Genomic DNA, 24211 nt, shown 5'->3' with positions numbered 1-24211 from the left:
TGTACATTTTATAAGCTGATTACACCTCTAGAGCAAAACACCTTTCTAATTTTGAAGGCAGGGTTTGGCTTCTCCAATTAAAATATTAGAGTTCAACACAGTGAAAAGTAGGAATTCTGTAGATGCTTGGTGTATTTTATAAGAAATAGGAGAAAATAGTGACTTATTTTTATTAGTAATGTGCATTTCTCATACATAATAACAGTTTTCTTGGAGAATTGATCCATATGCATGTTTTATTCTGATCATTTTTACTGCCCTCCCCCCAGCCATTTCCAGAACCCATTTTTACCTATCTCCTTCCCGTCACTTCAGAGTCTATCTCCCTATTTCCTACCATCTTCTATTTTTCTTTGTACTATTCATATTTTAGGCTTCTCATATTAGAGAAACTATGTGATATTAAACGTGTGTCTGATTTATTTCACTTAGCATTATGGCCTCAGGATCCATACATGTTCCTACAATAACTAAAATTTATTGTTCTTTATGGTTGAGTATCACTCTCTTGTGTATATATGTGCTACCTGTTCTTTATCTACTTACCTGTTGACGGCCATATAGGCCATACTTTAACTACTGTGAATTGTGCTGCTATAAAGATGTAAACGCATTGGATAAAATAAAATTTCTATTTTTAGTCTTTGAGGAATCTCTACACTAATTTCCATAGTGGTTTCTTCCATACACAATGTAGAAGATTTTCTTTTTCTCTGCAGCCTTGCCAGCATTTGTCATTTTTTGAGTCTTTGGTGGTAGCCATTCTTGCTGGAGTATGATAGAATCTAAGTTGTTTTGATTTGCATTTCTGTAATGGCCAAGGATATTGAACATGTTTTCATGTACTTATTGACATTTGTATTTTTTGATTGGGTTTTTTTATTTGGGAGGGTATAAATTTTTTGACTTAATATAGTTTAGATATTAGTTCTCTGTCGAAGGAATAGCTGCAAAAAAAATGTTAACATCTGTAGATTGTCTGTCTCTTTGCCCTCTTGTTTTTTCTTTTGCTGTGCAGGGCTTTATGATTTGATGAAATTCCATTTGTTCATTCTCCCCCTACTTACCAAATTGGCAGGTTACCTTCCAGGGAAACAGACTGCTGCCAAGCACCATTTGAAATCAGCTTCTTTGGGAACACTGTAGAAAGTGCATTGATGTACAAAGTGTGTATAGTATTTGACCACCCCACTGCCTCACCAGTGCCAGCTTGTATTTTTTTTGTTAGTGCATAATGGTTTCCACATGTGGGATGAAAAAGCTTGAATAAAACCTTTCCATTTCTCTTTATAGTCTGTATTGTTGAGAAGATTAGGTTTTATCAACAATGATAAGAATAAGAACTTAGGGGAAAAATACAGAAGAGGCAGAAGAAAATCAGGATCAACATAATCATATTAAGATTTACAACATAATCATATTAAGATGGGTTTAGAGTTCTGTGGCACAACCGCTTACTTGGCAACCACAAGATCCTGAGTTCAATTCCTGTTACCAGAAAATTAAAAAAAAAAAAAAAAAAAGAATAAGATATACAATACAATTCAATACAAAAGAGCAGACTCCATAAGACAGAGGTTAGGTTTTCTGGTTTTGTCTTATTTTGGTATTTTTAGCAATATTAATCTAAACATAGTCTTCAAAAGAAACAGTCAGGAAGCATAACATTTTACTTTTGGCTCAGAACAAAGCAAATTATTAAAGAAATATCCTCGTTAAAGATCATTCTGCAAAGAGTTTCTTTGCCTCCTTTTTAGGCTCCTGACCTTCAAAGAATTCTCTGTCAAAACATTAGTTGGATGCAAGTTAAAGGCTCAAAGATTTCAGAAATTGCATGTGTCAAAGAGATGTCTTTGCAAAAACAATATGAAAAAATAGTTTTTGACAATCAAAATAATAGCATGCCTGGGGAAGGAGAAAACCTGATTTCCAGAGTATAAATGTTTTTTATGTTTTCAGAGTTTTTTATGTTCCAGAGTATGTTTTCATTAACAACAAAACAAAAATCACAAGGCATACAAAGCAACAGGAAAGTATAATCCATTCAAAGGAACAAAACTAACTGAAATAGTTCCTAAGGAAGCCCCATCATTGGACTTAAAGACTTTAAAAAACAACTATCTTAAAATACTGAAAGAGAAACAGGAAAACATATAAACAAGAAACTAAACAATCAGAGAAAAGATGTCTGGACAAAATGAGAGTACCTAAAGAAACAGATGCAAATTATTATAATAAACCAAACACAAACTTTTAAACTAAAAAACTAAAATAAGTGAAATAGAGTATTCACTGGAGAGGTTGAGTAACAGGCAGAAGAAAGAATCAGCAAACTGAGAAATAGAGAATTTAAAGTTTTCCAGTCTGAGGAGCAAAAGGAAAAAGTGTGAAGAAAACAACAGAGTCTAAGGTCCTACCAAACCTAAGAAGTGTAGCCACATATGCATCATAGGATTTTCAGGAGAAATAAAAGAGACAAAATGTGTTTGAATATATAGCAGCCAAAATTATTTCAGATTTGTTGGAAGATGCAAGTTTATACATTAAAGAAGTACACATACTTCAATAAGATAATGTCAAAGACACTCAAACTGAGTCATATTAGAAACAAGCTGTCTACAGCAAAAGATAATGTGATTCCTTAAATATGATAACTCACTGCCATTGGAGAGAAATAAAGTCAGAAATGTCTTCTGAAACTATGGTAACTATGAAATCCTACAAAATTGAGAATAATTCGATTCCTGTTAAACTATGGTAACTATGAAACTAGAATGTATTGCTACTACTAATTGCATAAATTTATGTCTGTAAAGAATAAAACATATTGTTAAGGCATATGAAGTGGGGATAGTGAATGAAGACAATGCCAATAATAGAAAAAAGTAATAACATATGGTATTAAACATTTGTTTACCTTCTTATCATTCCTGCTGTTTATTCTAATAATACTTGCCAGTGCTTTGTAAAGTGTGTAAAAGGTCCTCTTCACAAATATAAAACACAGCATGAAACAAATTAATAAAATCTATAATGACTTTTAAGTGAATCACTGGAAAGATTTGCCATCTAGATTATATTTTCCTGTAGTAAGAGCCTTTTCCACTGATATTTAGTAATTCCTTACAGGCAACAGAAAGATTTCATTATCCTTTTTTCTCTTAGCTCTTATAACTTCTTTAATATCTAATAAAGTACTAAACAAATCCATACATTAAATATTATTTCAAAAGTATAACTGCAAAAGCACCATGTTTTGCCATTTTTGTTGACTATGTTGATTGCAGCATTCTGAAAATGATTAATAAACTTCTGACAGTAAACTGATCATTACTAGATGGCATTATATTTCTATGAAATGAGAATTCTTAGCATTCTTTCATGAAATAAGAGAATTTGGCTAAGTCTTTCACCCTGCTGAATAGTTCTTTAGTAGAGGTCACAATGTGACCATCCAAATTTAGAAACCAAAGAAACCTGTATTTTATTTTTAATGGAAAATTGATAAATATAACTGGCACACAGTGTCGTTAAGCCAAACCTAACGACTTAGCAGTATGTGTTACATATGAACGTTGTTTGTCATGTTTTAACAACTTTGCAAATCAGACTTTGTAGCCTAAAGTGATGTGTTTCTGTCTCCTCGTCTATAAACTTAGTTTTTATTAACTTATAGTAAATACCTAGTATCGAATTATTCTCAATTTTGTAGGATTTTATTTCTAGTTTGTTTTGATACAAACTAAACTAATCCTAGAATTCTAAGAGAAATTTTGATGAGAGGCTGTTTCATTGTTTCTTTCATATCTTAGCTGTTCGCATTTCCTAGATAATAAATACATACCTGGTTGGTATGTATTGCTTTTCTTCTGTAAGGTAGTTTCATAGGGATTCCTGTTAAAGACAATGGTTAAGACAGTATATTTTATTTCCTCTTGTATGATTTTAAATGTTTATTGCAAAATCTGTTTTTAGAGGTTCATAAAATCTTGGAAAAACCTTAATAAAAGAAATGATAGCATAAAACTATTTTTATTGTAAGATGTTATATGGTAAGTAGTGATCCATGCTAAAAATGCTAAAAAATGAGGTGCTAAAAAATGAGGAAAACCATTACCAGATTTCAGTCATATGTTTAACTCTCTTTTTAAATTGGTTAAATCGCATTATGAAATATAATGATACTCTCACTATTCTATTTCTTTCCCCCGTACCTCTCTGTACCTTCAAGTTTCCAAATATAGTTATCAAAAGAGCTAATAGAATGATATCCAATCCTCAAGCTTGAGCATCATTTCAAAGCCATTACAGAATGTAGGAAGAATAATAAAAAGTCTCAACTATGTAACATCTTACACAGAAAAATATAGGGGAAACAAGAAACCAGAAACAATTTGGTAGAATGCTATGCCATTTTTCCTTGAAATTTTATTAATTGTTCAGTACTAGAATTTTGAAGAGTTTAACTCATGATTATGCAGATAGTGTTATTAGGTTTAGAATTAGTTCCCCAATTAATATTTGTTTATAAACTGTCTTGATCACAGTCAGCCCCTTGTGGAATTTGTTTCTCAAAACAACTCCTTGTAACACACACACACACACACACACACACGCACGCACGCACGCACACACACACCCCAAAAGAAATCTTTTTCAATGTGCTAATAGTCTTAAGATTTCTAGGAGTTTGGTAATCTGCCTTTATGATTTATTGAGTCCAGAGCAGCACAAGGAATATACTATGTTGCACTATGCCTCTCAAAGGTCTTTTACCTCTGCCCATGATCCATCCAACTTTTGAAATGTATGACATGAGGCTAGATCTGTTTTTTAAATTTATTTGGTTCAGGTGCTTTTGCTTTGTATTAATTTTATTAGTTTTTCAGAAAAAAAATTACACAGTATACTTTTGTTCTATTGTACTAACCTGGAAACTCAAGGCAATAAATTTCTAAAGAATCAGTTTCCACAAAAGAGAAAATTAATCAGTAGACAATGGTTTTAGACCCACTTTTTTTTTCAGGTAAAGTTCTGATTATTACTTTTTAAATTATTATTATTTTATAAATCAATTATTATATTTTAACCATTTAGGAACTGTGCTGGAAAAGATGTAACTGATGATCTGATGTTATATCTAAAGAAACAGAACCCAAAAGATGAGGAAGCTGGTTCAACATCATAGACAGTGGACAACATAGGACTAGAACTGCCCTTGTGGCTCCTCATCCAGCACATTTTCTAGACTGTTGCATTGAAAAACATTGTCACTTATTTGTAATTTTCCTTAATCACATAATGCATTTTAAATAATTGATGGAAACAATTTTTACAGTAAATTGGTACATAAAGTAACACTTTACAAAATATAGTCCAGGTCTTTAAACAGGGAAGAAAGCAGATGTGGAGAGAACTTTGTGTACCTTATTTTTTCATTTTCAATCAGATTTTATTGGTACATCTTAGATACACATAAGGATCACACTCATCATAGAGAATTTGTACCTGTACATGATATAATTTGGGTTTTTTTCTCATTCCCCTACGCACCCTTCAGCCCTTCCTCCCTGTAAATAAATGTACAAAAGAATTTTTCATGAAGTCATTTCATGCAAAAATTCTCAGTGGCATCATTCCTGATCGAAGCAGCTAAATACTAAAAAGTGTCAGCATGAAAAAGATCTTAAAGGTACATAAATGAACATGGTAAGATAAATTACTTTCTCATAAAGGTAAGATAAATTGCTACATTAAATAAGACAAGCTACTAAGATAATTAGCTAAAATCACAGAGATTTTGTTTTGTTTTGGACATAGTAGAATATAGATTGATACATGGTTAGAAAGTATATTTTTCTCATTTAATGTGGACATATATCACCTTGAGGAATCTTTCTAAAAATCTTGATTCTGATTTAGGACATCTTGCATGGGGTTTGAGATTCATTATTCCAAACATGTTCCAAGATAATAGTAATGCTTCATATTAAGATTACGCTTGTTGTAACAAAGTTCCAGAATACCATGCACTGAGTTATACTACTTGAATAAGTACTTCAGACAACTGTCCCTTTCTTTTTGTTAACCTTTGTGTTGCTTATATCTAATGATGTGACAAAAAATATATTCCTTGAAGTATTTTCTTGTTAATTATTAGGGACCTAGAATATTGGTATTCTGTCTATATCAGTGGTAGAAGAAGAATCTCTATGTTTTGGAAATCAACTAAACAGTAGGGTGATATGATTATGCTAGTTTGTTGTAAAGATCTAAAAGACTAACTTTTATTTTGATAAAAAATTGCTGTGTCACAGCTACTTTATACAATAAAATATTCCCAAATATTTAAGCAAATCCTTTTGAGCTCATAACACCAATATTATTTAGGTAAAAGAAACATATGTGGTATTAACAGTTACTCATCATGGGAATAGGGAAACGAGTAATGTTACATGGTAAAACAGATTTTAATCTACTGACAGCTTCATAAGCATATCCAGTGGACTTAGTTGTAAATTTATCTTCAAGTAAGTGTACTGATTATCTCGTTAGACTAGTAATTTTCTAAGTTTGGCTGCATTTTAAAATCATGATATTCTTAGCATTCCAGTTCTCTGGAGCTGTAGCTCTAGCTCAGTGTAGAGCCTAATTTCAGTGTATTCCTTCAATCCCCAGCATAAAAAAGTTTTTTAAAGTTTAAAAAAGTTTATTCCAGAAATAGGACCAAAATTTTTTGTTTTTCTTTTTTCCTGCCACTGGGAATTTAACTCAGGACCTTTGCATCCCCCTCCTGTCTCTGAGACAGGATCTCAGTTGATCAGGCCAACCTCAAAATTTATATTCTCTTCATTGGCCTCCTAAGTTCTGAAATTATAGTTGTGTGACACCAGGCCTGGCCTAAGTATTTTTTAAATTACATAGATGATTCCAGATTGTAGCCATGAATGAGCACCATTACTTTACTATTAGCTTTTAAGTCAGGGTCAGTTTTTCATTTAGTTTATAACTGTTAAGGCATTTATTAAGTAGCTTATATGTAGGATGGATTAATTAGCAATAGACAGAAAAAGTAAGCAGATAGACATCCTAGTGCTACTTTTGTACAAACTTCCTTTGTAATTTAGAGGAAATTACTTAAGCACTTTGAATTTTACTTGTCTCATCTATAAAATAAATAGGTAAATATGGTAGAATTCCTATTAGCTCCAAAATGTATCATTTCTAGTCTTAAGTTCTTAAAAATAAGTGTCAAAGTACTCAACAAACAATAAACTTTAAAAATTATTCCTTGTCTTGGTTACTTTTTTCTCATTGTTGAGACAAAATACCTCATGCCCAAAATTAGGCAAAGAAAGGCTTATTTAGCTTACAGTTTTTTGGAGATTTCAGTCCCTACTCAGCTGGCTCCAAGGCAGGGTAGCGTGGCTAAGGGGCAACTATTCATGGTGGCCACAAGCAAAAGAGTGAAAGGGCAAAAGAAAAAATAATACCTCCTTCCCTCTCTCCTTCCCTCTTCCCCATCCCCAGTCTTGTGTGCTGCTACCCACCCCTGGGCAAGTATAGCACTCACACTGCCAATCCCAACACTAGAGAACAAACCAATCACAAACACTAGACTCAGCTGCCTCCATGATGGCATGAGGCTTTAGGGAAGGGTACACCCAGGTAAAAACCATAACATTCCACCCAATAGAAACCATAGCATTCCACCATTTGCCCCTCAAAGACTCATGCACATCCTTTATGCAAAAGACATTTAGTCCATCTCCAAGAGTTGCCAAGTGTTAACAGGTTCAACCATGCTGAAAAGTCTAAGTCCCATGTCTCCACCAAAATCTAAGGCAAATTCTTGGCTGTACAACTGAAAACAAAGTTAAGTACTTTCAACTTTCAATGACAAGATAAACATTACTATTCCAAAGGGTACAAATGGGGATACAAAAGGAATGGGACCAAGGGAAATCCAAAATCCAACAAGGCAAACAATTAAGTCCTGGAGTTCCACACTTATCATCTGAAGGAATCTGGTTGTGAGCTCTAAAGGGCTAGAGGGACTCCACCCCAATGGCACTTCCAGGAATTTTAGATTCCATGGCTTCTCTCTTAGTCCCACTCTGCTCAGCTCTTGGAGCTTTGCTTAGATGATCCACACTTCTTGATTTTCCAAATTTCTGGGTTCTTCTTTGCACCTTTGGCTTTACATGGCTTCAAATACTGCCATCTCAGAGGCAAACTGCCTCGCTTTCCAGGCCTTCTGCAATCAGGGTGGAAGCTGCCTTAATCTAAGAACTCTTACTTTGTGCATGTGCCTAAAACCAGCATCATTGAATGATGCCAAGGTCCACTGCCAGCTGGAGCACTAGCCAGGTTTTGCTTTCTCTTGTCTGTAGGGGTTGAGTACCTGGATTCCTGAGCACTATAAATCTGATTGTGAGGAACAGAAGCTTTCTCTATGCCCCTGCCATTCTGGGACATGGAGTTCCTGCCAGTATTTTGTGAACCTCATGTGACCACCACACCGATTCTGAAACCTGACACTCTGCAGCTTTCTCCTCCAAGTAGAGTCTTTCACATTTCCAGTTTTGAGGCTGAAAAAAGTGGCAATCTGCCATCACTTTGCATGATGCCCCCCAGGCCATCTCATTTTTATTTTCCTGTTCCTTCTCTGCAGTGGAGATCTCAACTCTGTCTTTGCAGGCCACAGCTTTACGGGAGCTTCCTTTGTGGCCAAACTCTAAATCATCCTACTAGCCCTTTGCTGTTGATTCACAACATAAAACTGGATAAATGCCCCCAATAATAGTCATGGCCCTGCCTCAACATTTGACTGCCTTGAAATTTCTTTTGCCAGATTAATAGTCTGTGGCCCTTAATCGCAGTCTCAGGCAAAATCTCTGTACATGAGTAAAATGCAGATGAACTTTCTGCTAAGCCATAACACACATCATCTGGAGTCTAGCAACCACTGCAGTCCTTCCCAACAGAAACCTCCAGAGCCTGGTTTTTTATCAGTTTTCACGTCTTCTAAAGTCTGACTAGAATCTGCCATACAGAACAGCCTAAACCATTCCAGCTTTATGCTTTTAGGTGACATCTCTTAACCTTCCCAAACTCTTCCTATAAGCCGTTCCCAAAGACTGTTGAACCACATAGTCAGATACAGTCACAGCAGTGACCCACTCCTGGTACCAAATTCTGTTTTGCTTGCTTTTATCTTATTGCAGAGATGAAATACCTGACACACAAAATTAGGGAAAGAAAGATATATTTAGCTTACAGGTTGTGGAGGTTTCAGTTCATACTCAGCTGTCTACAAGGCGGGGGCAACCATTCATGGTGGCCACAAGCAACAAGAGTGAAAGGGCAAAAAAGAAAATCATACCTCCTTTCCTCCCTTATATTGTACACCAGCTATCTGCCCTGGTCAGGTGCAGTACTCAGTACCAATCCCAGCACTAGACAATGAACCAGTCATAAACACTGGACTCAGCTACCTCCATCATCATAAGAAGCTTTGGGAGTACCCCCAAATACAAACCAGAACATTCTTATATCTTACTTTCAAGAAGCCAATTTCAATTAACAATGAAAAATGTAAACCTTTCTTAATCTCAAATTGGACATAAAGTATTAAATTACTAACAGGCAAAATGTAGGGTAGCCTTAATTCCTGGTCTAATAGATATAGTTCGAACTCTAGTTCTTCTTCCTTATGGTTTGTATACCTATGAGAGACTTTTTGACCTCTCTGAGTCTGTTAATTTAAGAAAAAAAAGATTCTGTTTTTTTCATATATAAAATTAAAATATCAATATTTAGCTAGTAAAATTGATATAATTATTAAATTATATCATATAATTATCACATAGTCAACTTTTTAAACTTGAATATATTTTGTATGGTTGAAAGGAACTTAAATTATACCATATAAGTCAATAATAGCAATTACTGATAAACTATGATATTTTGATGTTTCATTTCCCTTCAGTTTGATGCTTACATCTCACTTTGTGTATTTAATAAAGTGAATACTCAAAACTGAGTGCTTTTTTTTAATTTAAGAAATTTTTCCATTAATTGCCTTTAAAATTTTTCTTGATTATTGAAAAAAATCTGTGTTTTCTCATTGTATACAAAGTATATGAGGACTTGGATGTTCTGAGCAAGCAAGTCCTTTTTCATGTGACAATGCTATTGTTTTCTTTCAGGAAACTCTGATAGATTGGTGTGATGAAAAGGAACTAAATTTGATATTAACAACTGGAGGAACAGGGTTTGCACCACGAGATGTCACTCCAGAGGTGAGATAGTACATGCCTTTCTCGTATTCAAGGAACCAAGTAATGTTATTATCAATCATTTTTAGTATTTTGTAGTTTTATAATTTTGCTAGGCAAAACTGATGACTTGTGATTAGAATATAAAAGTTTGACTATGGAAAAATTACTATAAAATGCTTAGGCATTTTAAGTTTGGACCTAAACTAGAAGTGATAGAATATAAAGAAGAGTCAGCTGTTTTAGAAGCTCATCTTTTATTTCTTGGTCATCTTCAATATCAGCTGAACTTCAGGCACATTAATTAACATGGGAAGTTGTACCAAAATTGTGACTGTTAGCCTGTGATCTGGTCTAATGTGTTTTTCACTACAATTCAAAATTGCATCTGACTTTCTTTACTTGAGGTACCCATATCATTTGCCTTACAGTATAATAGTAGGATAACTGCAATGGAATATTTATACCAATTTTATTGTACTATTAATTAAAAAAATTACCTTGTCCATAATTTTTAATATGAGCTACATTTAATTGTGGAATTTAATAAAACAAAAAAGCAGAGTTATTATCTAGACTTCATGCCATGAAGCACCTTCAATCTTTTTTTTTTTTTTTTTTTAATCAGTACCAGGGATTGAACTCACAACCGCCTGCTTGCAAAGCAGGTTCTTATGCCACTGAGCTAAATCCCCAGCCCCAGCACCTTCAGTCTTTGTAAAGGAAGAAAACTTAGGGAAAGAAAAATAACTATTACTTACTAACACAGGATGAAGAGATTTTTTTTTAAAAGCCATAACTTCAGGTGTCACTTTGGTATCATGTAGAAACTTATATTTTATAATGTCATTTATTTTATCTCTCAAAAAGAATAACTTGGCTCAATTTTCAGCTTAGTATTAACTGTGTCCTTGTTTTCAAATAATACACTATTTCAACAGCCTTTATAACAGCAAGGTACCTTTTCTCTGCATTTGTTAAATAATTACTGTCCTTTGTTAGTACAATGGTCTTGAAATTTTAGTTTACAACAGAACCAGCCAGTGGGCTTGTTAGAACAGATTGCTAAGACCTCCTATAGTTTCTGTCTCAGCACATTTGCAGTGAATCCCAGAATCTTATTTCCACCCACTCAGGTGGTACAGATGCTGATGATTAGAGCTGTACTTCTAAACTTTGAGAACCGCTGCTTTAGTATATTAAAATGCAATTTTCTAAAACAAGGATAAAATATTTACTGTTTTTTGTAAATATAATTCTATGTTACTTGCATCAGGGTTATAAATAAGATAGATTTGCAGTTATTGCGATCAGAAGAGTTATACTAGGAGATTATTGAATTCAATTATATAAACAAGAAGATCATCCTTACATAATTTACATAGTTATAAATGGGTCCTAATGGGAAATGGTCCTTGGACAATTTTTATATTTCTTTTATACCATAGAAAAACTCAAAAAATAAAATTGAGCAAGGAGTCCATTTTCTACAGAGGTATATTTGCCTTGTCTTGTCTTGTCTTGTCTTGTCTTGTTAGTAAAGAAACTGAGTCTAGGTATAAAGGCATTGTTTTGGGGGGGGGGTTACCTTATGTGAATGACCTTCTGATTAACCCTAATTTTTGTATGATGGTTTGATTTTTTTCATAATTACTTTTATGTCACCAAAGTAGAAAAAATTTTATCATAAATTTCATTCATAAATAACAGCATTCTTTTTAATCATAGGAAAATAATTCACATTACAGAATAATTTGTATCCTGTGGGCTTCAAGTTAATTGCAAAACACTAAGCTAAAAATGTAAATCTTTGGAAAAAAATTTTAAAAATAGAAATTTAAATTTTTGAATTCTGGCTCTGTTACGAAGTAACAAAATGGCTATATGCCACTTCTACTCACACTAATGATAAGAAATGTGTTAATTTTTCTTAAACCTACCATTTCTCCAGCTTCTTCAGACACCAAATGCCCTTTACTAGATACCAGTTGATTTCCAACACTACCTCCCTAGAGTTAAATCAGACTTCACAGGCATAAAAGCTATATTCACTAAAGATGCTAGTCCAAGTACTCTGCTTCAGGTTACACACATTTCTGTTTGATATTGCTACAAAGTTAGCAGGTTTCCCACAATCCGCTACCATCAGGGATTTGATAGTTAGGCTAGAATGGCTCCCAAAACTCTAGGACATGCTTTAATCTTCTTACGAGTTTATTATCGGGATACATCAAAGGAACAGCCATGTGAAAGCCAACTGAATGGAAAAGGCAAAGTGTAGATGGGAGGATTTGTGTATGGGCTCTTTGCCCTTTTCTGATGTAGTACCTGCATGTGATCCCTGCTTAGGGAGCTCTGTAAATCTTACTGTTCAGGATATTCCTGTATAGCTCAGTCTCCAGGCTTACTCCTTTGCCGAATGGGACTAAAAGTATCAACCTTGATACCACTTGGTCTGAGATGATCTGCACTACCCTGAGGCTATCCAGGGTCCCTTTTGATTTTAAGGTGTTTGACATGAATGGTAAAAGTTACTTGTATCTCTCAGGAAATTCCAAGGATTTAAGGAATTCTGTGTCAGGGGTCCATGATAAAAACCACATATATGTTGTGTAATTTAACCACTTTGTGCCTTAAATTTCTTTAAAAGGAGAGAAATAAAAATATCTACTTATCAAGATGGCTATGAGCACTCAACAAGAACAATTTAGAATTAACTAGCAATTTAGAATTAACTTACATAAGGGTTATTTTTTATGAGTTGCTATGTAACTCCCAAATGGACAATCTTATACTACTTTTAAAGTTTCTATGAAATCCTCATAATCTTGTAACTATTTTATTAATTTTAATTAACTTTTTATATTTGAGGTTTTCCATTTTTTATATAAATCAGATCTTGAGTTTTTGTTCATCTAGTATATTTTTAGTACTGTTGGCAAGAATCTGTGTCTATGACCTTGTATATTTTGTTACTTCAGAAATTGAGCAGCTTTTGTTTTCTTAAAGGTTTTTCAGTCACTTGAAAACCATAGAGATGCTCTTGTAGCACTTCTTATAGATGTTCTTGAATAGCTGTAGCAACTCCCTGGGAAAATTACAGTGTGAAATTTTAAAAAATGTAAAATATGTATAAACTTCTCTTTTATATTAGTTTTTAAGAGACAATTTATTTGTTAATAACTTTTATCTTTAATGGGTTTACTTTTCATGTTTTATGTATATAAATATATATGATATAAATATCTATGTTAAGAATTCATAAAACTATTAAGCCATAAATTAAATAAAAATATGCAATAAGGGCTGCCAAAAATAATTTTACTCAGTTCTCATTTCTTTTTTATACTTAGTTATTTGCGATTCTTACAGTATTTAAATCTGATATTGTCATGTCAGATAGGAGTTTAAAAAAATATATGTATGGAGCTGAACTACATAGTATGATTCCTTAATTTGTCTGTCTTGGTGGTTGTACCTAAAGGAGAGGAAAATGCCAGAGATACAGCTCACTGGCACAGTACTTACTGCAAGCGCAAGGTTGAGAGTTTGATTCCTGGTACCAAAAAAAAAAAAAAAAAAAAAAAGAGAGAGAAAGAGAGACAGGGAGGAAACTGCTTCAAGACACATCTATCTACATACAGTTTAGAATTTCAGCATTTTGAATAGGACCAGAAGTGCTTGATAGAAAATGCAGTTATTAATTGGACAAATTAAATTTATGTGTAAAACTTATCTTTAACATTTCTAATAGTTAGCAGTCAATAATTGTCAATCAGTTTGCTCTACAAACAAAAAACAATCATTTGTGAAATGTTTGTGTTTGAAGGTAGAAGGTAAATGAAGTGAATCAAATAAAGCAACTCAAAATTATGATCAGTGGATAGGAACTACAAAAATTGTAATTGTGATTTGATTAACTTAGATTGATCAAAGTTGTAAACTGTAATTTGATCAACTCAGTTTTTCCTGTGGTCTAGTAAAGAGGAAAACGAAGCAGCAGTTTTAACAAAGTTTATTTTGTGTACAAGCATTAAAGGAATAACTGTCAGGATTGATTACCTAAAGTATTAATTTATTTCTAGTTTTAGATTTTATGTCATAGATTATGATTCATCCCTCTGCTAATTGTGTGTCCAATAGCCTTCTTTCCTCTATAAACATAAGATGCTATCAGAATTTACATATACTAATAGAATAATCTATACTCTTCTACTTTCTAGGTGTTTATTTTATTATGAAAATCTATAAAAAGAATGATTCTCGGTGGGCTGGGCATTTAGCTCAGCTTCATAAGCACCTCCCTGGCAAGTGCTAGTTGGTCAATACCCAAAAAAAAAAAAAAAAAAAGAGAGAGAGAGAGAGAAAGATAGAGAACTTACTACATGTTAATGATCCCATATTCAATTATTTAAAACCAGTTCAAAAAATATTACTACATAAAAAATCGTTTATTATTCTTTAGACATAAGAAATATATTCTCTAAGCACCAATATATTCTTTAAACATATTATAAAAGTATAATTCTAGAAGACATTGAAAGATTAAGAAGCATACAAATAGTAGTTATTAAAAAGTACTTGGTAATATTTTATAATAAATTAGAAAACACTAAGGTGTTTAAAATTTGTAAGTAAAAATTGCTGTAAGTACTTTTAGAGTACGATGCTATATCACAGTTGTGGATTATATATTGATAAATGATTCTTGTATCTAGTTCATTATGGAAATAAAGAGGTATTTGATAAAATGATCAATACTAATGAGGAGAATATACAGAACCTGGTACAAAGGAAACATGAAGTTCCAAGAAAAACTTGTGAATTCCTGAAGGCATGTTGTTTATAGCCTACTTTAAATTCCTTAGGAACAGATTACTAAGCTTTTCTAAAAGTGTTTTACTCTTAGATAATTTGGAATTTTTTTTCTTGAAAATTTATTTTCCTCTACAAAAGATATGTATAGTATAAGTCAGGTATTATTTTCTGCAATCATTAATCATTTCACTTTTTTCTAATGTTTAAAAAACAGAAATACTATTAAGTACTGGAAAGAAAACAAAATTTGTTATTCTTATGAAAATCAGTGAGAACTTGCATTTAACAATGTCACCTAAAAGTTAACATCACTCTTTTTAACAATCTGGAAACTCTTACATAATAACAAATACACAGGAAAACAACATGTTTAATAATTTATTTCTGAAAAAAATTTCTTCACTAACATAAATCACTTAAACATTATAGTTATTTTCCAACTGTGTCTCAGTAACCTCTGGAAAACATCGATCATTTCACTGGAATAGACTCAGTATTCTTTCATAGTTCTAGGATTCTTTTGAGTAAAAATACTCACGAATAGTAAAACAAAGTAATTGTAATATACCATGATTTTGAATATGCTAAAACTTGTTTGTTGTAAATAGGATAATTAAAGTATAGAAAATTACTTACAAAGCTGAATATCAGAAACCATATACTTGACCTGTTTGATACTAATTTGAATAAAATGCACTTTCTATCTATAATCACATTTTATGGTTATATTTTATGTCATTTCAAGGAGCTCTTCTTACAGTTTTTATAAAGTAACTCTGTACATAGGAGATACAATATTTCCCTATATCATAGCTTTGTCCAAACTTTTTGGAATGAATTACAGTATAGTAGAAAACTATAGTACAGTAGTACACTGTCAAGGTCAGGAAAATCTGAATTCCAATACCAGTTCTACTTCTATGAAATTTAAGGCAAATGATCTGTTCAAACTCAGTATTTTAATTTGCTAAATTCATTAATGCCTATCTTTCAAAATTATTTTTAATAATTGATAATAACAGCCAGTAAGGAAACTATCTTTTATATGTTTCACAAGCTGCTTTAAGTATACTGTAAGCTACTTAGTTTTCAAAACAATTAAATAAGGCAGCTATTATTGTTATATCTAGTTTAAAATTAGAAATACTTAGAAAGATTAATAAACTTGCTATAAATTATCCAAGGTATAAATTAGAGTAATGTAAAAATTTAATATAATGGTTGTCATCTTTGTAGTTATTAAAGTGTTCATTTTTATCTTTTTTCTGCTTTATTTTATTAATAATAATAATAATATCTATAAGTTCCACTGAGACATGGTAGCCCCAAATACTTGTTCTTGTAGAAGTTATTATTAATATAAAAATAACTAATGATACATCTCTGAAGATAACAGGCAGTCGTTCCCTGCTGCTACTTTAAGGCTGGGGCTAAAGAAATGAGAATTTATATAATCTATATGATATATGGATTATTAGTGTACTCAGAATCATTCCTGATGAACTGCCTTTAAAAGATTCTGGATAAAGTTCATTACAAATATATTTTTCATGAGTAAACCTGTTTATTTTGGTTTATATCTCTTAATTCCTTTAAATTTTTAGAATTTGGTTCTAAAAAAATTCAGATTTGTAAAAGGATAGATTTTTAAAAATAATATTCCTTTAATTTCTTTTTTAACACATAAAAACACAAAATCGTACAAACTTCTGGATTCTATGTATTGTTTGAATAGCTTATATGTGATATAAGTAAGCTTGAGTATCCCTTTTTATAAATCTTGAATTTATAATTGTTTTTCCATTACTCATTGAAAACCAGTGCTGTTTCAGTGACAAGCATACTTCCAAACTTCTCATCATTCATTGTCTTTAATTAGGAGCATCATTCATTGACTTTCTTCAATTTAATAAATATTTATGAAGCAAGTTGAGCATTACTTGGTTCAGTGCTAAAGCACATCTAGTCCTAAAATGGTCACATGAGAAATTGAGATAGTACTAGAAATGTTTGACTGAGTAAGGCCTAAAGATTTCTTTAAATGGAAATATTGAGGCAACTGAATACTAAGGTTCAAGTTAGGAGAGAGAGGGAAGTGGGAAAATACTTGAGCAAGATATACAAAAATATAAACTTACAATTCTTCCTGGCTACCCCAGAGGTTTCACCTTAACATAGAAGCGTAAATAAACTAAATCTTTGTTAGTGTATTCCTTTCTAAGTACAGCTAAAGTGGTACCATATATAGAGATAACAAACTGGATTTGTTTTTTTTTCAGAGATTACTTGGAAACCAAAACCTATATGACCATTATCAGCTAGCCTTCAAGATTCTGTAAAATACTTTTTTAAGAGAGCAGTTTTTAAATGAGTATAAACACATTCTCCATCAAAACTAACCTTTTTCATTTTGAAGATTGTTTTTTATGTCTTGATTTTTAAATGGAGGGGTAGGGAAACAGCTTAGCATGCCCAAAGCTCTGGGTTCTAAACCCAGCACTGGGGGGTATGGGTGAGGGAGTCCAGTACAAATTGAAACTACTGAGAAATTCTAATTTTGTCAATCTATTTTTTGGAAACTTTTAAAATCAGTACTTCTCTCAGAATCAAGACAATCAGGAAGTACTTTATCATAGACTTGTTAGTGTCATACCACCAGTCAACATTTTATATAAAATTATAAATTTATAGTAATAAAAAGGCCACAGTTTTCATAATTTGGGGAAGCCAAAGACCATCATATTCAAAACCTTACTATGTCTTTTTGTTGTTGTTAATCATGCCCAACCTTTGCATCAATATCTCAGTTACTTCTATCTCAGAGTTCATTGCTTGAACAATTCTAGTAGTTTTAAAAGTCCAAACATTAAACTGAAATTTGTCACCTTGTAAATTCTACTCAGAGGACCCTATCTCTGCTCTTAGAAATACACAAAAGAAGGTTAATCCTTTTTCACATTGAAGAGAAATAATTGCATTTCCCCCTTAAGTCCACTTATTCTTATTTTTGCATTTTTTCCTACCAGCCTCTCTATTAAAAGCACAGACTGTTTGAGTTCATATCTTAGATTTACCAGTTACTGGTTGTGAGCTATCATTATATATATATTTAAAGAGAAAATAGTAACAATAGGACCACTTATCTAGTAAGATAATTATGTTAATTAATGTAACTAGGATCTTACATTAGTTCTGTTTGTTATTATAATAAAATACCTGAAGCCAGGTAACTTATTAAAGAAGAATTTTTGTGGGAGACAACTCCAGTGGCTCCCTTTCAATCCAAAACAATTACTGTGACTTTGATTTGCCTGGCTAGCTCAGTAGGTAGAGCATGAGACTTAGTCTCAGGGTTGTGGGTTCGTGCCCCATGTTGGACACCAAATATTGTAAACCCAAATATCAAGTTCAGTGATCCAAGTATTGTAATCCTCTTTCTAGTTTTCCTCACAATCCAAAAGGTTATATTTGTAAGCCCATTGAGATGTTATTGGAATCCCAACAAGTTAATTCCAGTCTACCACCACCAATGCATCCCACAATGAGAGTAAAAATACCAAGACATATTCCAAGTTAAGGGCAGCCAAGGGGTCTTAAGTCCAATCCTTGTGAGGACAAGAAGACAAAAGCCTCCATCCTAGGCCTCTCCCAGCATTTATTGTCTTGTGAAGAAGCGAGGTGGCTCAGGTATGAGTGATAGTGAGGATGGTGGGAATTTCATGAGTAACTTGAGCTGGCTGGTCAGGTGCAAGATTAGCATCTCTGTAAATTGCAGAGAGAAAGATAGGAAGAAGGATCAATTTACATAATCCAATTAAGGTAGCAATGAAATTGTTTGGGGGGCCTATCTTCAGTTTCTGATATGCAAACTCTTGTGCCCTGTGGAGTCATAGCCTCTTATCTTGAGGCTGGTAACCAGTTGACATTCTCAGAGCTGTTTGCTCTAATATCTCCCATGCTCAATCCTGTATTGTGGAGAACACTGTGCAAGGAAATAGGACTGTCAGTTGGCTATAGATTTTGCATATTAGCACCTCAGCTAGCCTTATTTGCAATGCTTAAAGCCAGTTGAAGAGAGAAGGAAATACCCTATCCAGCCTTTTATATATCTGTATAAGGAAATGAAGTCTCCAAATAATCAAATTCACTATAATTGTTTTGGATTCAAAGGGAGTCACTGGAGTTGTCTCCCACAAGTTTTATTTAGCTCATAATTTTGGAGACTGGAAGTTGAAGATCAGATGGCTTCACTGGCTCAGACTCCATTGAGGGACTACCGAGTATCATGGTGGGAGCTTAAGATTGAGATGAAACCAGAAAATGATTCAGTCATCAAGATTGGGTTTTTATAGCAATTCACTATTAGGAGGACTCAGGAGTCAGGCCAGTGTTGCTTTAATTTCTTTGGACAGTTAACGCAATAACCATTTACGCGCCTTCCACTATGCCACATTTCCTAGAAACTCACATCATTTCCCAGTATCTCTACACCAAGATCTAAACCTCCAACACATAAACCATAGCAGGCTCTAAAAGCAGTATTTGCTACATAAATAGTGGTTTATTTTATTTTGTTTTGATAGTTTCCCTGTGTTGCTCAGGCTGGCCTCATCCTCCCAAGGAACATACTGCAGGCACATACCACCATACCTACTTACTTTTTTTGTTATATGCATTATAAAGAGCTTGCCAGGTATAGTGGCACATACCTATAATTCCAGCACTTGTGAGACTCAGAAAAATCATAGCAAAAATAAAATAAAATAAGATAGGACCAAAAGTACATAGTCATATAGTTGTGGGGAAGTAAAAGCAAACAGTAAAAACATGCTAAGTGTATTTTATTTTGAATTTGTCAGAATGATAAATACTTGAGATCACCTTTCCAGTGAACCTTACAAGCCTACTGGTAAAATGAACAGAGGCTGTTGTACCAGAATATCTAAAAGATTTGTCTAAAGACATAATCCTAAGAGTGAAGATTGCCAATTACTCCTTTTTTTTTTATTACTGACTGAAATCAATCATGTAAATTCATCTCTTTATATATTATCCATAAAATAGATGTATTATTGTTTTTTACACAAAACATAAAGTGATAACAAATATGTTTCTGTCAAGTACTATGAATTTCTCAGAATAGTATATATGAATGGTAGAATACTTACAACTTATTATTATTGCTTGCCATTAAAGGAAACTGATGTAAAATCATAAAGAGGACTTGGATGATAAAATAAGTAATTTAGAATGATTCTAATAATTTTATTAGTATTATCTCCTTATGCTGGAAGTTCAAAAAAGTATGGCTACTATTAAAGAATAAAGGAAAAACTATCCAGTGGGACAAGTCACCATTCTACATAGTCATACACAGATGAGAATTTTCTGAAAGGATCCAGGTGTCTTCAAAAGATGCCTAGAAGAAACAAGTAGTAGGCCTCTTTGATACCAAGTTTGAAGATGACCTGTCAAAGGTGAAAAATACAGAAGAAGCAGTTAATCATGCTGGAAAGGTTAATAACAAAGAATAAAAATAGCATTACAGTGATGGGTGTTTTGGAGTAATTTGTGTCTTTCAGCTTTTTTACCTCTTTTATAAGTTTGACTGTAGCAAATAATATAATGTCTTTGCTTGCATTACTGTTCAGAATGAGATGTTATGAAAGGAAGAATAGGTCAGTTTTTAATAAGATGTGATTTTGAAAAGAATTTCACAGATTTTTAAAATACTTTCCTACAAAATATAGGTATTTAAACCAGTGAGAAAATGATTTAATTTTGTATATTATATAAATTTAACAGAGTGATATTATGTTTCTTGCTTGCAGTGATTTAGAACTGCATTATATATTATACTTTCATATTAGTACTAACCTCATGGATAAAGTTCAAAAAGAGATTCACATTCATACAAATTTTCTAGTGTAAAACAGTAATTAGTAGTTTATATAATTATATGACTCTTTGATACAGGTTTTATTTATAGGCTATATTTACTTCTTTTTAAATTCCCTCCCTTTTTTTGCCATTTTCAAGGCTCACCAATACTGAACTCTTTCCCTTAAAATGGGCCTGTCCTGTTGGGTAGATATATGAGTGGGTATCACTATCAGGAATAAATATTGAGAGGAATAAGAGTACCACTTTTACATAATGTTGAAAGCAAATTCTCATAAATGTGCCTTCCCTCAGTGTTACAACAAAGACAACAGTGGCAACAGTATTAACAATTAGCTGTAGTCTATTTTTACTCAGCCTTTACTTATGAAATCTTACTTATAAATGCTGACAAATCAGCAAACTTATTTTTAAAGGGCCAGATGGTAAATATATTTGATTTTAATGGTTCATATGGTCTCTGTCACAAGTACCAAACTCTGCCAACCCTGTAGCACAAAACTAACCACAGATCATGTAAGTGAATAAGCCTGGCTTTGAACTATGGAAACTTTATTGTAGACAATAAAATTATATTTCATGTAATTTTCATGTCATGAAATGTTATTCTTTTTAGTTGTTTGAATTATTTTAAAAGGTAAAAATCATTCTCAGACTGCAAAACAAGAAAAACTAGCAGTAGTGAGGATTTGGCCTGTGGGCTATCGTTTGCCAATCTGTATCATACATTTTATGCTATTATGCACTAGTATCTATTCTGTTAATCAAAGTTTTTGAGCTTTCGGAAGATTGATGAAAATTTGATATCATGAAAGGAGAAGTCTCATAAAAAAATAATAAGTGAAATGTGTAGTATTGGAGAAAGTAAAGATGAAACAGAGAAGAAAGATAAACAGTTCAAGCAGGAATTAGCATTGTAATTTAAAATAAGGCCATTCTTTCTTTAAAAAGGGTGACATTTCAGCAAAGATCTAAAGGAAGAAAGAGAGGAAGCCATGGAACATGTAAGCCCTTATATCGCTTTTAGTGTAATGGTGCGCAGGCTTGTATTTTAATAGGAAAACCAATACAGCAGGCTATTGAAATAATCCAAACAGAAAATGTTAATGATTTAGACTGAGGGAAATAGATTTATTAATATATTTTGAAAGTTGATGGGACAGATGATATAAAGAAAAAGAACTAAGCCAAGTAAAAGATTCGATGTTAGTAGTTGAAAGAATAGAATTGCTACTCATTGAAATGGTGAACACTGGAGGAAGCGTACACTTGAGGGAGAAGATCAAGAGTTTTGCTTTAATCATGGCTTCTTGATATGCCTTTAGATATACAAATGGAGGTACTGAATTATAGTTAGATATATGCATCTGAAATTCAGAGAAAATGGGTTAGAAAGTTTATTTTTTAAGAGTTATCAACATATAAAGTTAAAATTCATGACAACTGATGAAATCACCAAAGTATTTACTGATGTTGCTATTTATTGGAATTACTGCCCCTAATTTTTTTCTTATCCACTTTTAAAGAGGTAGGTAGTTTCTAGTATTTGTCCCCTCTGCTCACCCACAAAGAGTGAAAGGAATCTCACTGAATCAGAAACCTGAACTGCACAGAAAGTACCATTAGTTGACCATCCTCAAATTTTGCCATGATGTAAACATGGAGTGCATTTTCCAAACTACCTCCTTGCTGGAAACTGTTTGCACTGGAGGTAAGTGTAACAGGGGAGGTTGTGGGTAATGATGGGGTGAGGGCTTCCTAAACCTTTCTCAGGCCTCAGAAATGCTTTGGTTCTGAGGAAAAGAGAAGGTTCAGGATGGTTCTTATTTACCTGAACCAGTTTATACAGCCCTAAGTTTGAACTGCTTTCCTCAAACTGGGAATCAGAAATCCCTTTTCTCTTCTGTTTTTCTGCTGCAGAAATTCCCAACATTCCCATTTTGTGGGCTCCAGAAAGGGGTAAGCGAAGACTTCAATCCCAGCCAATCATTTCAAGACTAATAATTTTTAGTATTTCGGTTTCTTTTATCATCATAAAAATGCTTGGACTCATTTTTTCCCATCTGTTTAATTTCTTTGTGGATTGTTATGTATCTGTGTTTTAGGGGTCGTTCTGTATTCCTTGGCAGTAGAGTTCAGATCCATCTACTATTTCCATTTTTGTGGTGGTCTCTTGTGGATTCTTGTACGTAGTTTATGGATTATGGTTTCCTAGATGGAAGATACCCAATTCAGGAACCGTTTCACTGTCAGTCTCTTCTTTTTCCTGAATGGTATTTTGTTCCCCTGCTGACAGCTTGTCTCTACCCTACCCAACTGCTTCTGATGACCTGTCATTGCTTCTCTAGTGTTCCATCTTCCTGCTTGGTTGCCTTTGGATTTTTGTCTCTACTTATTGCCTCACTTCATTCATCTGCTGAATGATTTGCATTCTTTATTTACTGGTGATTTGTCCATCCGCAAATAATGAGGTACTGCCATATCTGTTTGCTCTCTTAGCATTTTAGACTACCCAGCATTGCTTATCTGCTCTTCCACCATCCCACTGTATTATGGCCTCCCAAATGCTTTGCCAGCTGCCTGTTTTATCTTGCTCTGTCCAATCAATGCTTGTGATTTTCTAAGTAGGTATAGATTCTTAGCATTCCCCCTGTCTTTCTCCACTTGTCTTGTGCCACTGATACAAACTGCTGACTGAATTTGCTTGACTGTTGCCTCTCTACCTATTTGCTTCCCATGGCTGCCTCATTAATATACCTGAAATATTGTATTCACCTCCTATGAACTTGCAGCTTGCTGATTGACTTGCATTGCCTTCTTTATATTTCACAGCATCAAATAAACCACTGCTGTTATTCAATTGTCATGTAATTGTGGTCAGATTTTATTTCCATAAAAAATTTTCCTGTATGTTTTCCAAGTACAACTTAGAAATAGGAAAATGCTTTGCTATTTAATAGTCCATCCAGTTTACTCTAAATTTTAGACTCACTGTCACCCATTCTCTGCTTTTTTTCTACAATTTGACATTCTTCTCTTCATTTAGATTTTTTTAAGTCATTCATCTTCGCTTTAGCTATCTTTTGCATCATGTATTTTGTATACTTATTCCTTCTGTATGGGATCTTTCAATAATTTTCCATGCACTAAATTCATTTCTTATTGTCCCTAAATTTTCCAGGGTTCCATGAGGACAAATTACCCCTATTGGT

General features: G+C 33.1%; 1 protein-coding gene across 25 annotated transcripts in view; it reads left to right on the top strand.

Moving 5' to 3' along the window:
* The window catches only part of Gphn (gephyrin), a 531921-nt gene that overhangs the window by 202395 nt on the left and 305315 nt on the right, over window positions 1-24211 (top strand). For 13 of the 25 annotated variants that reach the window (XM_063241476.1, XM_063241472.1, XM_063241464.1 and 10 more), the window contains 2 exons: window positions 10212-10304; window positions 22920-22958. The exons of 2 other annotated variants lie outside the window; for them this stretch is intronic. In XM_063241476.1, the coding sequence (XP_063097546.1) occupies window positions 10212-10304; window positions 22920-22958 (132 nt within the window). The remainder of the gene's footprint in view (window positions 1-10211; window positions 10305-22919; window positions 22959-24211) is intronic. 10 more of the 25 variants (XM_063241478.1, XM_063241474.1, XM_063241470.1 and 7 more) reach the window with 1 other exon arrangement.

Source organism: Cavia porcellus, unplaced genomic scaffold, assembly GCF_034190915.1.
Source record: "Cavia porcellus strain 051 isolate PalLab524CR breed Dunkin Hartley unplaced genomic scaffold, mCavPor4.1 scaffold_31, whole genome shotgun sequence".
NCBI lineage: Eukaryota > Metazoa > Chordata > Mammalia > Rodentia > Caviidae > Cavia > Cavia porcellus.
The sequence above is the reverse complement of the archived record's forward strand: the minus strand, read 5'-3'. Positions and strand labels throughout refer to the sequence as shown.